This window comes from Drosophila biarmipes, chromosome 2L, assembly GCF_025231255.1.
Source record: "Drosophila biarmipes strain raj3 chromosome 2L, RU_DBia_V1.1, whole genome shotgun sequence".
Lineage (NCBI taxonomy): Eukaryota > Metazoa > Arthropoda > Insecta > Diptera > Drosophilidae > Drosophila > Drosophila biarmipes.
In genome coordinates this window covers 7,990,383-8,007,678 of record NC_066612.1, presented here as the reverse complement: position 1 = coordinate 8,007,678, position 17,296 = coordinate 7,990,383, and the positions used below count along the sequence as shown (strand labels likewise).

The following is a 17,296-nucleotide window of genomic DNA, read 5'->3' as shown; positions in this document are numbered from 1 at the left end:
CTAAACACATTAGTTTTCTTTTAAACTACTTTCGATAGTCGTAAACTTTAGTATACATATTTTCGTTACATTAATATTTTTTGGGGGCAGTGGGTTCGGGGCATAATCAATTCGAGTCCAAAACGAGGTCAGTACTGTAGGGGTAAGAATTTTGGATTGTGTTTAATTTGGTTAACCAATAAAATTTGCCAATTAGAGATGTTTTGTGTTTTTTTTCTGGGGTTTAACATTTATTTAGTTGCATTTTGTTTTTAGCATTTACGTGTTTATATATTATAAATTTAGATTTATCATATAATTGTTACAAATTAGAAAAAATGTGTGAACAAGCCAATTTGTTGCGATCGAAAAGAACATGTTACAAATTATACAAAAATATATATTACATTCTTTTGGCTCTTAAAATTAATCTGGGATTGGTGCATGCAGTTTATCGCTTTTCGACATTTATTATTTTATAGTTATTTGAAATAACTTAGGTAAAGTAACATAATAGTGGGGACAGGGCTACTTGGTTCTGTTGAAAGTGTCACAAAATTATATTAAAATTGAAAAGTAATCGTAAGTACAATTGGCTTGTTGGGGGGGATTTTTCGTGTTATTTTGCATCTTGACATTTCGCGCTAAATATTAATAGAAAAACAATTACTAACAAAAATATATAACAAAAATTACATCGAGCTCTTACAAAATGTTCGGTGCACTAGTTTTACACATAAAATTGAACTTAAATTTTGTTTTGTACGTGTGCACACTTTTTTTGTATCGTTACCATTATTATATTTGTAAAGGTTTAGTTTCACTTTTGTTTTATGGATTTTCTTATTATTTAATTTATACAACTCAAGGGTACGGGTAACTAAACAGTATTGAAAATTTACGAATATACAATACACAATTTTTGTTGGTTGATTTATTTTATGTACAATAATTTGATTTCGTGACGTTTCATTTGTCGACGTTATGTGTGCTTTACTGTACGCTCTAAATGCAAAATGGCGACATTTGTGTTTTTTTTTACCATTAGATTAAGTTAATTACGCTCTCTGGGATTTTTCTTTCGATTTGTTTTGTTTGCAAACATATTTTACAAAGAAATTATTTTACGCCTCTTGTCGAAAAGTTGGGCCTAAAATCTGATTACAGATAAAAGTATCTTTGCTTTTTCCTTTTTTTAAATAAATATTTATGTTTAAATGTTGCACGTACATAGAGATTTGCTTGTGCCTAATATTTGTTATATGTAATTTTTTTTTTTTTCGTTAGCCAAAAGTTTAAGCCTAAAATGTTTGTTTTGTAAAGTTTGCTTATGTACGCAAGTTTCTTTTAGAAAATGTTTATCTTCGTTTAGCAAAATGTTTTCCATGTCGTTTTTTTTCAATTTTATAACCGTTTTTGGTTTGCTTTGAATTTAATTTAGTTTAATTTTTGCTTTGCTCAAAGCAAGTATTCTTGCACTGGACTTGGCTCAAGCAAAAGTATACCATTTACTGGGATCGTTTCTTTAATTTTTTTGTGGATTTTTCATTCCTTTTTGGGGTAAATTTTGTAGCCTTAAATAATTTCTTTGTATTTTTGTTTATAGTTAGATTATAAAGAGTTACGTTTGTTTTTCTCGTGTTTTTGTTTGTTTGGTTTGCCTCATTTAGTTGCTTTGCCGAAATTGATGTATACAAATGATCTTAATCCTGGTTCATATATCGCCTACATCATCTGCTCTCTACACATACATAGTAAAAGTTTTGGATATTTTCGTATAGTTAGAGTTTAGCCAAAAGTATATTCTTGTAATTTTACATTAGATGTTTTTGTTTTGTCTGAATTTCGTGGGCTCTGTGTGTCTAGCGCATATTTATGTACATGAAAACGTCTAAAAGAAAATCTTTAATGGGTTTATCCCTTCTTACAAAAAAAAGATTGTTCAGTGGATCTGAGTGCTTCTATATGTGTCACCATTTTACAAAAAGAAGAAAAGAATGTGGGGAAATCGAAAAATCTATATGGTATATCATGCTCATCTCGTTACTGCACAGTCTATGGCTAATTGAGGTAGTTCAGTTTACTATTGCAGTTCGATCTGGTTTTGGTTTCCCATCATTATTGCTATTGTGTGTTCATGTGTGATTGTGTCTTTTACATTTAAAATTAGTCCTCACTAAACATAATTGCTAGCCACTAACTAACCGATAATCGAACTAAGAACTAAAGCTTTCCTTGATAGCATCTTCGATTACAACAAAACATCATTTGTGTTCCCTCTCGTCCTTTTTATCTTTGTTTGTTTGTCCCATGCAAACCAAAAATTATAATCGTAATAATAATAAAAATAGTGTAAACAAGTTTAAAAAACAAAGAGGTAGGTTCTTTCCTGAGGTATATGAGTTCCTGAGTTTGATTAGACTCTAATTGTAAAACGAAACGAATACCGAAACTAATAACTAATTAAAAGGTAAACTAAAAGTAAGTATATCAATTAAAATATATGGTTAATCTTAATAACCCCTGATTACTAAATATTATATTGTTTGATTGATTCACTGACTGACGGATTGAATTACTGACTGATGGCTTGACCCTGGTCCGAATCCATGAATTTGCGCCCCATCAACGTACTTAAAAATAAAATGTAATTCAGACTCCAGCGAACGTTGATGGGGGTGTGCAAAAAACGGACCGGCGACCAGGGGTTAATCTGCATGGGTGTGAAGAGGTAGTTTGGTTTGAATATTGCCAGACTTTAATGGTTTTTTAAAATATTACTATTGCTTTTTGCGGTTGCTGCTGCTTCTTTTCTATTGTTTCTGTTCTCCTGCTCAACACGAATGCTAGATAAAATTCGAGTTGTCGTTTCTTGATTAGGAAAAATTATTCATAAAACGAAAAAGAACTAAACGAAGAAGAAAAAACGCTCTATTCGTTTGCAACTTCAAAACGATATCACAGAACAAACTGGGGGGTCGGGGTGACGTTGGTAGTCTGCATCTTCTATGGGTAGAAAATCTATTTTAACTCGGCTTTGTGTTTCGTGTGGGGTGTATTCTGTGGTTCTCAACAGTTAATAAAAGTAGTTTAATATTCAACATTTTGGCTATTTTACGGTTCTATGGATGCTGGATCACACGTTGTAGCTATTATCCTTTCTATTGCCTTGCTAGCACGGAAAACGTAGAAATTAAGACAGTTTAAAATAAAACCCTTCTTTCTCTCTGTTGGCGAGCCTAATGTGTTCCTACATATGCGCTTAGTAGTTTATGTTTACACAGGTATACATATTTATATATATTAGATCTAGGTTCTATCATTATACAACTGAGGCCACACATATATATGCTATGGATATACATGCGGTAATAATAAATGTATTTACAATTTTCTCAATATTTTCCATTGCATTTTTCTTAGATTTCCATTCTAGTTTTCTTCTCTTTCGCTTACAACAAAATTGTTTTCTTTTTTGTTTAGTATTTTACAGCTTATTCTTCTTGTGGTTTCTGAATTTTTGGGAATTTTTCCCTTGTAGCCATCGAAATTATAAGATCCGAAAAAAGGAATTTTGAATTTTTGTGGTTTGGATTTTTTGGTGAATTTTCTGTTGTACGAAAAATGTTTTCCAAAGGTGTGCCAAAAGTTTGATTTTGAATTTCGTTTTCTTGCTGTAATTATTGCTGTTTGTTGTTTGTTTTTGTTGTTGCCATCAAGTTTTTGAGAACGTTTTTGAGTGGTTTTTGCTTAATATTTTCGCTTGTTAATTAACATGTTTCACACTTGGCTAGAATTATTCAATTAAAAAATAATTATATTTACTTTACGTTTTCTTTGCTATTTGCTTTTCTCTCACATCGTTAAATATATTTTTCCTTTGCTTATAAAATTTTACTAGTAGTCATTTAATTATATATTTCTTATAGGCACCCAATTTACCAATTGTTTTTTTAATTCTTTAGAAACTTCTGAATTTGGAATTGAATTTGAATTTTGTCATTTTTGTAGCCGAAAAGCAGTTGTATGAAATTTTGAGGCCTAAACTTGAATGAGTAAATCATAAAACAGTACGAAAAATCACGAAACAAAAATGTTACTCGTTTTTAAAGCAAATCTTTTTCTGTTCTCGAGCACAGATCTTCAAACCCTTGGTGTTACCCCTTGGAAAAGCAGTCACATCACTTGGCCCTACGGCGTGCCCAATTTGCCTTTTCGTATTATTAATTTAATAAAATTATTTACAAAAAAACCGGACAAAAGGGCGGACGTTCGGGGAAAGTGAGGACCTATCTTGACCGTGTGGGCTGCCCAAGGACCCTCGAATCCTGGCTCCTCCCTAGGTTCAGCGTTTCTCTTCTATTCTGTATTTTGTTTCTTTTGTTTATACTATTTTATTATTGCAGGTACTTGTGGTTGCGGTTTTGTTGTTGCTATTGTTGCTTTGTAGTTTGTTTGTTGCAGCTATTTGTTTTTGCAGTGTTTAATCATAGTTATTAACGTTTCATTAAATTCAGTTTTTTGTTTTAGCATTATCGTTTCGTTTGATTTGAGGCAACTTGCAGTTTTGGTGACGTTTCTATAGGAAATCAAAAATATATGCGACAATAATCTAATCGATCTAATCGATCTCCTCCCTTCAACACACACGAATAAACAAATTCTCAACGTTTTGTTCTTTGTAATATGCTTGCTACACTTTTTTGGCGGTACCAATCAAAAACGTTCAAACTTTTTGCATTTTACTATTTCATTTAGTTTTAGTTTTTAACTTGTTTTTCATTGTTGCATTGTTGCGAGTGTTTTTTGTTTGATTAGCACCCTGAAAACGATTTTTCAGCCGGATTGCATTTATTTCAATGTTCTGTTTGCTGCCATTTATTGGTTTTTGGATTGTGTTGCATTTGTCTTGAGTTTTCTGCTGCATTAACTTTGTATTATTTATACTATTATTGTTGGTGATGTGGCTTTAACACAAATTTGTAATGAAAAATCTGCAAAGAGTTGGTCTTCAAATTCTGCCTTCTGTTCGTGTGTGTTCGTCTGTACTGTCTGATTGTTTGTTCTTGTGTGTTTGGTGTTTTCGTGTGGTAAACCTTATCATATTAGTAATTCTTTGTTATCAGTTATTATAGTAATCAATTTGCCCGTTCTTGGGACTTCGTTTTTATATCTTGGTAGGTGGTCTCCGAGGGCAACAGCAGTTGCATCAGTAGTCATATATCATCTTCTTTGCGCGCGTAAATCGTTTTTTTGTAAATCACTCATCTTTCACTCCATCATCTTCATCTATTCTTAGCCTAAACCTAAGCAGCTTCTTTGGGGGGCATCCTCTCAGGGGGGCAGCATCTCTTTTCTCCTCATCCTATTGCTCCACATTGACCTTGGGCGTGGAGGTCAGAGTGGGCGTCTCGTTGGGCGGTACGATGTGTGGTGGTGGGCTGGTGGGCGTGTTGGGCATGTGATCGTAAATGGCTTCCGCCTGGATATCCGGTTCCGCTTCGGACATGTGCAGTCGGTCCTCGTCGTCGTCCTCGGACTCCGACAGCACCTCGATCTTTGGCTCCACCACCAAGAGTTCGGAACCCGGCTGCGGTTCCGGCGGCTGATCTTCGTCCACTTCCATGGGTCGATCGCTACCATCACTGGCCTCCGCATCACTGCAACCATCACTGGTGGTTCCCGTGGTGTTCGTTGTGGTGGTTGCCGTCGTCGTGGTGGTATTAACCGTGGTGTTCATGGTCGAATCCATGGCCTCGGCCGCCTGTTCCGCCGCCATGGCCGCTCGGATCTGCTGCGTCAGCTCGTGGTGCATTCGCTGCTGCTGCTGTTCGTAGGTGAGCGGCGGTTCAGTGCCCTCTGAACCACCGGCTCCTTCATCCGATCCTGCCCCATCTGCCGTCTCCCCTGCCTCTGCCCCATCTCCTGCTCCTCCTGCCCCCGACGCCGTGGTGGTGGTCACCGTCTCCGCCACCATTGCATCCCGTCGCTGCATGCACTTCTCGAGTGCCATCTTGAGTGATTTACGTTTGCGCTGCTTTGCCGCCTCCTTGTGGGCGTTCATGACTACTGATGCCGCTGCTGTTGCGGCTGCTTCCTATGGTGAATGATTGCTGGCCGCTGCTGTTGCCGCCGCTGTTGCTGCCGCCGCTGCTGCCAGGTGAGCAGGAGCAATGGTTGCCCCCGCCGCCAATCCAATTTCCTGCTTGTGCTCCCGCGCAATGTGACGTCGCACCGTGTTGTTCCGCGTGAAGGTCCGCTCGCAGAAGGGACACGGCACTCGGATGCCCTGATGACGCTGCCGGATGTGTGCACGCAGGTTCGTCTCATAGCCGTACAGTCGGTCGCAGTACAGACACTTCAACTTCTTGCCATCGGCCGTGTTCACGCTGTTCTTGTTGTTCATCTTGGTCGCGTTCCATACGTTCAACATGTCCGCCGGTGCTATCGAGGCGGCCAAGTTACTGGACAGCGTGCCGTCCGCCTTGAGGTTATCCAGCAGAGCGTTCGGTGTGGTCGACGAGGTGTTCGAGTTCGGCGGCGGTGGCGGTGAGTACTTCAAGTTCTCCAGCTTCACGCGCAGGTCCTCGGCTCCGTTCTGTTTATAAACCAATTGGAATGATTAGGGTTTGTTTAAGGAAGTTTTGTTTTAAAATATAAAGTGAAAACCAGGAAGAGGGGCTTCATTTTGACTAAATATCCTAGGTAACCCTTAGGACAACTTACATCTGTGGACTCATCCATAAGCTCGCGGTCGTCATCATTAGCCTCATTTGCACTGCCATTATTGCGCTCCGATTTCACAATGCGATCCAAGCCACTGTTGGCATTACCATTTCCTGCTGTGGTGCTGGGACTGTGGTTCTCGTAGCGACTGAGGAAAGATGGGGGAGTTAGTTGGAGCACATACTTAAGTGATTTTAAAAGGCCTTTATATAAAGTGATGGTAAACTCACCTGGACTGTGGCGATGCGCGTTCTGAGTGCATGGTGTCGGCCTCGGTGGGCGCCGTGGAGGAGGCGCTGGACGAGGGTCGGTGGTACGGCGGCTTGTTGATGGGGCTGGGACACTCGGAGGACTTGGAGCCATCTCGCAGCACGGAACCGCGCTGCTCCTGCTCGGAGTACGGGCTACGGACTATTGCCCTCTTGCGCGGTGGTTCGTAGTTGATGGGTCGGTAGATGGGCGGCACATGGGTGTAGCCCATTCCGGATGAGGAACTGCTGCTGCCCGGATGCATCATTGAGTCGCACTCTTGCTTCAGGATACCGCTGGATCCGCCTAGATGGTGAGCAGCGCCAGCGCCGCTTCCCAGGCTTATGGGTCCGTTGTTACCGCCGCCATTACCACTGCCTACACCATTGCCTCCCAGTCCTGCACCTCCTCCTGCTCCTCCGCCATTACCCGCTCCACCACCTCCACTGTGGGAGCCACCAATGCCGGCCGCCGTTCCGCCGATGATGTTGCCACCGGCACTGCCGCATCTGTCCACGATATTCGCACTGGCCGCCAGGGTACTCAGACTGCTGGCCGCCGCATTGGCAGCCGCCGCCATTCCTCCGGCAGCGGCCATGCCGGCCAAGCTCAATCCGTTGCCGATGCCCATGCCTGGCATAGAGTTCGCACCCGACACGCCACCTCCCAGACCGATTCCCACTCCTCCGCCGGGAACGATGCTGCTGTTGCCACCGCTCAGGCTGTTTCTTATGCTCCGCCTGCCCGTCGGCGAGTCCAGTGGCGAAAGGTCGCCCATGTGTTGTTGTGCCTGCTGTGCCGCCAGACGTCCTGTTTCCGTGGACAGACCTTTGACCTGTGTTAGATAGAAGATAGAAAGGGTTAAATATATTTACGGTGCACATTATTGCCCACTATAAGTGAATTTTAAATGACCCACCCCGAGTACGGCGAGTTTAAGCCGGATTTCCAAATTTTACTTAAATGCATTACATACCTGCAAGCTCTCCGCAGACTTGAGGAAACTGTTGAGTGCCTCCTGGGAGACGTGGACCTCGCCCTTGTACATGAACTCCAGGAGAGCGGCCATGTTATCCGGCGTGGTCGCCTCCAGTATGATGACGCACTGGCCATTTGTGGGCGTGTTCTCGAACAGGTCGGCGAACTTCTTCGAACAGGCCGCCAATATAAGTTTGTGTGCTTTGAAGACTGCGCCTGAAATTTTAAAATATTCACGAAATTATTAAAAAACAAAATACTATAAAAATAATTTAATTCATTTTTAAATTCCTATCGCTCATTGAGGGATGGGATATTGTCAGGCTAATTCCCTTTCCCACACTTGTTAAGGGTTTTCCGATTAAAGCATCTTTGGGACACACCACGACGACCCATAAAAGGCTGCCAACAGGTGGCGAAACGCCGAAACGCTAACTGAGACCTTGAACTCATAAAAAATCATGTCAAATATATACCGCACATAAACACGTACACGGAGGACAATAAAAGCCGCAGCGAGGAAATGATTTCCTCGCTCTTGACTACACAGACACAAAGGGAGGAGCTGCTTTTCATCTGAAACTCGCTCTCATTTTCGTATTTTCCTAGGTATGCACTGTGTGTGGGGGCTCTGTCTGAGTTATTATTCAACATCAATGTCTTGGTCCTGGGGTCCTCTTGGCAATCTTTTGTGTCCTGGCTTGTACTACCTGACACACAAAAACCCACCCGGCGTATACGCAATGCTGGAAAATGTACGACGAGGGCGGCGAAAATGCCAGGCACTCGGAAAAACTAAGTGTATTTTGATGTGCTCTCTGGTGGTGTGTATGTATATAATCGTTTGGCTACAATTTTTCACGCTTTTCTTGTCTCTCTTTTGGGTTTTCCTTGGTTTTTCTTTTGCGGAGGGGGCATGGAAGTCTGAAAGTTATGTCTTTTCCTTTATGGGGCACTTGTTGTGTTAGCTGCTAGCATTACTTAAGCCAAATTGAAACGGCACTCGCACAGCGGTGTTTTGAGATAAACACAGCAAAAGCATAGAGCGAAAAAGAGAGAGGTAGGCTAATATTTACCGCCGACATTGTTCATAAATATATTTCAAGTTTGACACTTTGTGAAATCTTCTGGAGCAGCTGAAGAGCAAATGCATTAAGTCATTTCCTCACTCTAAATTCGGCTGCCTTATCGCACACAGTGCACTCTATTTCTATACGAAATTCGACAGAATTGTGTCAATTCTTGCCTCAGCCCGCACCAGGCGATAAGAGCTGATAACAAAAAATTCAATTCGTGTGGCAAGACAACTGGAAAAAACAAAATGACATCAAGGTCAAAATCAAACGCATTGCACGAGCCCCAGAAAAATATATATATTTATGATAATAATGAACACTCGGAAGTGATTCAGGCAACGCGGCGTATGCGCGATTTGCCGCGTCACCGATTAGCTCTCGCCAAAAATGTATTATATAATCGGTTGATTAATACACCAGACTACGCGAATTGCATTTAACACACGCCACACAAAGCACACTCTCCACACTTCATTTTTTGTTTACTCCCTCGACCGAAAAAACTTTTATTCGTTCTCGCGATTATATATCAGAGGCTCTACTTTTTATGTTATTTGGCGTGGCTGGATTTTCTAACACTTGATACAACAGAAATTGGGTCACAATCACCACAATAGCGAGGCAAAAACAAAAAGAAAAACACATATTGCCATACGAATTCACTTCGATATGCCTGTATGGGCTGGCCTTGATAAAGAAATGTCATTATGTGTATACAATATATATATATTTTTCGGCTGATTTGCTTGTTTACGTTCTGCGTTTGCGTTCGTTTTTTTTCGATTTACCCCGCCAGTTGTTTTGATTTTGGGTACTTTTTCGGGTTTTCGCTATTATGCAGTTTGGCAATAACATCGGCTCAAGTACCCGTACTTTTCGGGTTTTTATGGTCAACAATTAGTGACTATAATCTAATCGAATGAATCATGAATAGACTTTAGCACGTGTTGTTTACTAGGAAAATTCTTCAAACAGTGGAAATATTGGACACATCAAACATTTCTGTCCGCATAAAATGCACACTTCCTGAATGTGAGCATGTGATTGTTTTTAACAATTCAACCCCTTACAACATTGAACCCCAAAATTCTCTCAAACTCTATATCCTAACCCATTAAAAAACCTAGCCAGCGGCAAAGTAATGTTCATTTGGGTAAAAATGCTCATTTCTCAAGTGCTAAATATGCCCCTAAATCCTAAACCAAAACTCCACGAATGCATCCTTTTCAATCACCAAAAAAATTTGAAAAAAAAAACGAGCAAGCAAAATATCCACATGAATATTAAAAACAATAAAAAACATACGTTATTTGCCTTTGTTTTCGCAGACAGCCAAATATTTAATGCTTCATTGCCAAATGGACAAAAGAGCCGAGCAGAGCCAAATCAAACATAACAAATGCAGCACTTGGATGGACTCCGTGGCTAAACCCTCCGGTACCCCAAAGAAATATTAAAAACCACAATTAAAAACAGTCAAAGCAAAGGGTTAAAAGCGGGGGAAGGGGTGTGCTGGGGTGTAACGTTGAAAATTTTAATCAAAAGTAGTACCACTTCGATTGATATGAATGACAACGGGAACTGAGGAACCGGAAGCCAAAAGGGTTTTAGGATTTGTCTAGGTCTCTTTTTTTTTGGAGGGGGTTAGGAGCTGTCTGCGTATGATTCCCCCTTTTAAAACCCCCCTAATAATCCCATCCAGCCCCTGCTACTCCCACTCGATTCAATCAATGGTAAAAAACAAAAAACGAAAATCCATACTTACGCACACATGGCGTATGCCCAATGTGCGAGAGGAATTTGCCGAAAAATCGTGTAAAATTTAAAGCAGGAAACGAGCTGCTAACAGAGTGATACTAAGCCAAGGTTAAGCTACAAAAGAAAATAAATAAAATAAAGGAGCGCATAAAATGGCATACATACGCTCTACATAATAATCATAAAAATAAGCCAAGATGCTACGCCGACACATAAACACCCAAGTAACCGGGCGACGGAATATATTTAAACCCAAATCAAAAGAGAAGGAAAATAAGGTTAACAAGGGTCCCAGAAACGCACACACATCTACATACATACGCCGAAAAGGAGCTCCCAAATAACTGACCTCAGTCAAAAGCCCGAATAAATATATACCAAACATACAAATAAAAGTATATAGGTTTGCCCGCATTTATTCGCCATTTAATAAGCCGGCATAAAAACTGTAGTAAAAGGCCGTAAATGAACTAGCAGACAGACACAGGCTAGAAGAACAACTGGGGGTTGGCTGGGCTGGGATGGTGTGGTATATGAGGATTGTGTAGGATGGGATGTGGCTGACAGACGAGGACGAGACAAGCCATAAAAGCCACTTCCACTTCGCGTCTCCCATCAAACAAAACCGGCAAGCCAAAAAGAAATCAATGTCTGATTCTCCGGCGCACCGGCTTATTAGCGAGAAAAGAAATAAACATGAGCAGCAGGCAAATAAAGGAATGTGAATCAGTAGGTAAATAAGAATAACTCAAACCTTATTGGGGGATTCATTGTTGACTATATCAGGGCAGTACTAACTTTGATATTCATAAAAACAAACATATGTATATTGCATAGTTATGAATATAAGTGGGGCACTATATTATTATGAAATATCCCAAGACCCTGGGAGTTTTATGAACAAACTAGTATATTTTCTTGATAATATATAAGAAAATATCTCAACTATATTATGATTAAATTTCCCAGATCATAAGTATATTATTATAAACCAGATTCCGTTCCTTTCCTTTATTATAATAAAATTATCCAAGACCTGTAGTAAAGACTACTATACTATACTATTCTACTATATATAGGAAATATCCCAAATCCCTAAGTATATTAAGAATAAACTAATATTTTTCCTTACTTATATGATAAGAAAATACCATAAGATCCTAAATAACAAAAAAAAGCTATTTCTATATCAATTATTTTACTAATTTTACTTTGTAGCAAGAAATTCAGTGCCTTATAAAGCATTACCATTGAAATGAGTTTTCATGCTCAGCTTTTCTTTGTGGTTATTCATATCCTTTGCTTTGTTTACTTCAATTCAAAAACAAAGGTTCGTCTAATAACCATATCTGATAGTTTCATGAACCCTACTATAATAAAAGAGGCACAAACTTACCATCGCAGGACAGTGTGACATCGGCCAGCAGATCCGATTTGAACAGATTGGAGAATGTTATTGCCAAGTTCGACGAATAACTGTTCCACTTGAGGCAGAACTGCTGCTGTGGATCCATTTTGCCAGCAGTTTTGCGTCCTCCGTCGCCGCGCCTGTATCTATGGCTATACCTTTGTCCCGATCCGTGGCCGTATCGATATCCGTATCGGTGTTCTTAACTTTCAGGAACCCAATTGTTTGTGCGGCGCCAGAACGGCGACAAGGACGACAGCGTTGTTTACGATTTTCGCCAATGATTTTTGTGTACTGATGTGGATGTTTCTTCTGCTGCTGCTGCTGCTGCTGCTGCTCCTGCTGATGGTGATGATGTCCGCTTTCAGTAGTGCTGCGAATTGATTTGTTTGTTTTCGTGTTGCCAAAATGGAATTTCGTGGAATTTTGTAGCTGCCAGCAGAGCATAAAAGCAATTCGGCCGCTGCAAATCCTTAGCCAAAGGGAATTTTGCAATTGTTTAGTTAATTTCTTGTGTGTCGTTCTCGTTACGTTCGCCGATTTCGTTGCGAATTCTTCCGGTTTTCTAATCACTTCCACTTCCACTATCGTTGCTGATAACTGACTTATTGGCGTTGGCATAGAAATTTAACCAGAAACTGTGAGAGCACCGAATCTCAAAACTGAATCCGAATCCGAACACGCCAAATGCTGCAACGAGAATGAAAAGTTATATTGGTCGATTAGTTTCGGTTTCGATGCGTTTGACAGGCAACCTGATGGCAAACCCAAAGCCTGCTTTTCAGTCTTCAAAAAGTTAGAGAAAAAAAAAAACGAAGGGGATGCAGGTTGCAAAAGTCAAATATGTTATATATCCCCCATCCAAGTAGTTCCGAGAAATATGTTTGCTCTGAGCAAACTCAAATTTCAAAGGGCTCTCCTGGCCAAAAGCTCAAACTGCATCGCATTTGTGTTGGTAACTCTATCTTTGTGGCCTGCAGCATCATTTCCGACCAATTTATTAGAAATTAATCGAGCATTTAGAAAGAAGCGAAAACAGCCCGGGAGGAAAAAAGAGAAAGAAAAAATCGCAAGATATACGATTCAATTCTGGGAACTCTGGGCTGGCCATCTGAAAAAATGCCGCCGCTTCCAAAGGTTTTTGATGCAACGCGCGCGAGAACACACAACTTTCTGATTTCTGACTCCACACTCTGGCTCTTTGGTCTCGTCTACGGTTTCTGCCCCCTCTACCACCATATTATCCTGTCTCGATTCCTGGAAACTGCAGGTGAGGCTGCCTCTCGTTGCATGGGATGCGTTTGATTTCTTCGAATTTGTTTAATCGTTAGAAAAATGCGGCCCCGCAACTTTTGTGGAAGCTGCCAAAAACCAAAAGCCAGCAGTTCCCCGCTTCTTTTACTTGGCCTTTATTCTTGACCATCAAAATCAACGGTTTCGTTTCGATCCAGAGAACCAAACAGAAATAAAAAGGGGGTATAAAAAAGATATCGGTAAAAAGCTATTAAGAAATTCCTGGGAAGTTTGCAGTTTTTGAGTACGGCAACTGGAATTCGTTTGGAGGGGCATGGAAAAGGATGCCCTTGGGGATAAGAATGATTTAAGGATTGGGAGAAATTGATCGAGTTGACTCGCGGTATGTGGAGCAATGCACAAAGCATTGATTAAATATAGCAGGAGGGGCTCAATTTAATTTATATTATAATAGTAAGGTTAACCATATAGAAATGGCAAGAGAGCTTCGTTTTTTCAGTGATTAATCAATTATTAATTAAATTAAATTAAAATAATTTTAAAAAAAAAAGTTTGCCAGGATTTATTATCTACCTCAAATATGTACTCTCCCCCTTCGAAGTAAATCACAAACTTTTACCACCTTTCCTATTTGGAATCATCTTTCCGCTTCCCCTACTCCAAACCAACAACCCCAACAACATGCCCCTTACAAGTCCTCCAGAAAAACTTCTTTATTTCTGCACTTGGATAGCTTCAGAGCTTTGAGCACAACTGTACTTTGGAAACTTCTCTATAAATCCTAATGCTTCCATTGTTGTAGTCGTTGTTGTTGTCAAAAGGGAATACGCAATGAAATTTACGCAGCTGCATTTGAAATGCTTTTTCAATTACACGAAATGCTCAACTCAACCAACATGAAATGAGAATAAAAGCAAAAATCCAAGGCCCAAAAAATAGATCAAAAATGTATATGCCCATCTCGTTCTCGTCCATTGAGATACGCATTGTATATATATCTACTATATACACAAAACGCACCTGAATGGAAGTCTCAAGGCGAAAACATAGCTCAGGTATCTGGTAACCTATCTGCCTCCAAAACAAACAATAACAAAAGCCCAAGATATGTGCGAAATGTACAAGAAAAAAAAAAACAAGGCGTAAATCCTTTTCACAAACACAGATACAGATACATAAGGATATGCGTTCCAGGAACAACGCACACACAGATGAAATAAAAGCAGCTTTTTTCTGCTCCTTTAAAGTTGCTTTGTGTTGGACAGGAAGAAGCAGTAGTATATAGGGTACCTGGATCTAGAACTTATAACCTGAGGGGAGGTTCTTGTTCAGTTAAAAATAGCAACGCACTTTAAGCAACAATAAAAAAGAGGAAATTGCGCCACTAATGATATAAGAAATGCATATTGAAACATCTCTTGCTTAAGATGTGTCTATTTATTAAAACAGCTTAGTGCTTTATTTCTGCTAAAAGAAATCTAAATATCAGCATTGAACTGCCATCATCAAAGCTCAAACGTTTAATTGCTATATTTTTTGATGGCATTTCAACTAATTGACCTTGTGCACTATTTAGACACAACTTCAATTCAATTCCGTGATTCACATTTTTTTATTCGTTGAGTGCAGTTGGCCAGCATATCTCAAGTGGTCAGCAGTGGATACAAAGATACATTCGCATATGTATGTGGCAACAGCTACGTGTCTATTTTCAACATTCTTGTTTGCTTTGAATGGCATTTAATTCCGACAAATGACGCATACAATATTATTGTGAAACCTCATTGCCGTTTTATTTTTTAGCCAAGCAACATAGTGCAGTCATGGGAACTGTACTGAGAAAACCACATATGACTTGATTAGACTTCGCTTAGTTTGATTTTGTTCCTTCGCCTGGGAATCCTGAAGAGTCCAATTTGTTTCAATAACAAGAACAGAAGACATGCTAGAACCAAAATCCACATAAGTGTCAGCAATCGGTTAAGGCAATCTACAAAATACTGAGTTTCCCGCCTTTTCATGTCCTTCTCATCATCAATAAAGAAAAGGTGATGGGAGAAAATCATAACTATTTTTTGGTAATATTTGAAGTAAAGTTTTAAGGTAAGGTTAGTCCATAAATTTGCAGTTCTTCCTCTTACTATATCTAGTAGATACTTAGTGCTTTTTGCCTTATTCTTCTTAATTGCTGACTTTTTTCGACTTGATTGCATGTATACAAGCCCCCTGTTATGAAAATCCAGCCAAGCAAGGAGATTTGATAACATTACCGCATCGTATTGCAAAAGTTGCCGATGACAGCTCGGGTGCAGAGTTAAGAAACCTCGGTGTCAGCACTTCTGCCACTCCCCCTTTTTGTTCCTTTTCCCTTTTTTTATTTCCAAATGCCTGGCGATGACAGCTCCCAAACAGAACGAGAGATCTTGGAAGGGAATTCCCTTCTCTGCCGACACACACACATAATACCTCACATGTCCGCATAATAGCAAAACGTCGGCAGATGTGCAGCAGTCGAGAGATCCAAGAATAAATGTCGCATAATTCACAGCGCCAGTTTTTGGGGGGGAAATTGTGAAATACTTCGCCACAGGGAGGCGGTATACATCAAAGTGAATTCTTGTGCATATTGCATAAAAACCAAAGGGAAAAAAGTGTGAGATTCATGGAAGGGGGGCGTGGCAGGTCGGTCGGTTATCTGAGTTATGACATATCTTTCAGGCCCGCTGAGATAAGCAGCCCAGCGGGTGGAAATCAGGTGCATCTGGCAAACAGCGCAATTGAGTAACTTTCTTGGCATTTCGCTTTTTTACAGCTTTCGAGCGGTTATTACCGCATATAATTGCAGTGGGAGTTGGCGGAGGAAACTCTTTTGATTTCTGGAAAATATCTCAGTAATCTTTTTGCAAGAGTAAGCATTTCAAATGGCACAAAGAGCAGTGATTCTAGCAATAAATTGCAATCATCTTTGATATTGATTTTCTACTGTAACTTTTGAGAACGAACAAAACTTAAATTTGATTCGACACCTTCATTTTATTTTCAATCTTGCATCTTCTCTTGACCATTCATCATTATTTCCTATTTTTCTAAAAAAAAAAATCACCTAGTTTCCAATGAGTAAAGTCAAGTGTCGTGAAGGTAATTAGCTATGCAAGGAAATGCAACCAACTTGAAATGCAGCTCCATGAATAACAAATGACTTGCCACCAAAAAAGAAGAGGGGCCAGAAAAAGTAGTTAACACAAATACGGTTGACAGTTAGCTTAGCACGCTTCGTTGGGCAGCCAACAAAAAAATGTTGTGTTAATGCAGTGCAAGTACATAAAATATATATCTTCAAGATACGCTTGCCTTGTCGCAATTACAAATTGTATTTTTTTTTGGGATTCATTTCTTTATGTAGCTTTCAAAACAAAGAATGCTGGCCCCAACAAATGAATTGTTGGAGTAACATAATTAGGTAAAGAGATGTGGGGTTCTATTCTGAACTTACAATGACTTGATAGCTTTGACCCCAGTTGGTAAACGCTTGGGCGAACTTAGAAAGCATAGTTACCTGCAAGTAAACAGAGAAGAAATACTAAATTAGTTGGGTTTGGAGTAACACTTTATAGCTAAAAACTAAATAAGAAATCCATCAATCATAAAAGACCAGTCTACTTGTCATTTATGACATGTTAAAAAGCCTAATGACTTGTTTTGAATTGCTGGCAATTTCCAAAGTTTACCTTTAATACAGGGCTAAGTTACGTTTTGAAATCGAACCCTCAGATTTGGCGGGCACTCAATCATGGCGAACCGGGGCTGGACAGACAAGCGTAAAGTGGCAAAAACTGTCCAACCAACATCCTATCCTTTTAACCCCTTG

General features: G+C 39.8%; 1 protein-coding gene across 1 annotated transcript in view; it reads right to left on the bottom strand.

The window, feature by feature from the left end:
* Nucleotides 1–201: 201 nt before the first annotated feature.
* Nucleotides 202–17,296, bottom strand: part of LOC108027753 (zinc finger protein chinmo) — a 47,634-nt gene continuing 30,539 nt past the window's right edge. Inside the window, 5 exon segments of the mRNA XM_017099306.3 lie at nucleotides 202–6,577; nucleotides 6,706–6,853; nucleotides 6,936–7,789; nucleotides 7,931–8,148; nucleotides 12,163–12,864. Of these exon segments, the coding sequence (XP_016954795.1) occupies nucleotides 5,345–6,577; nucleotides 6,706–6,853; nucleotides 6,936–7,789; nucleotides 7,931–8,148; nucleotides 12,163–12,280 (2,571 nt within the window). The 5' untranslated portion in view covers nucleotides 12,281–12,864 and the 3' untranslated portion in view covers nucleotides 202–5,344.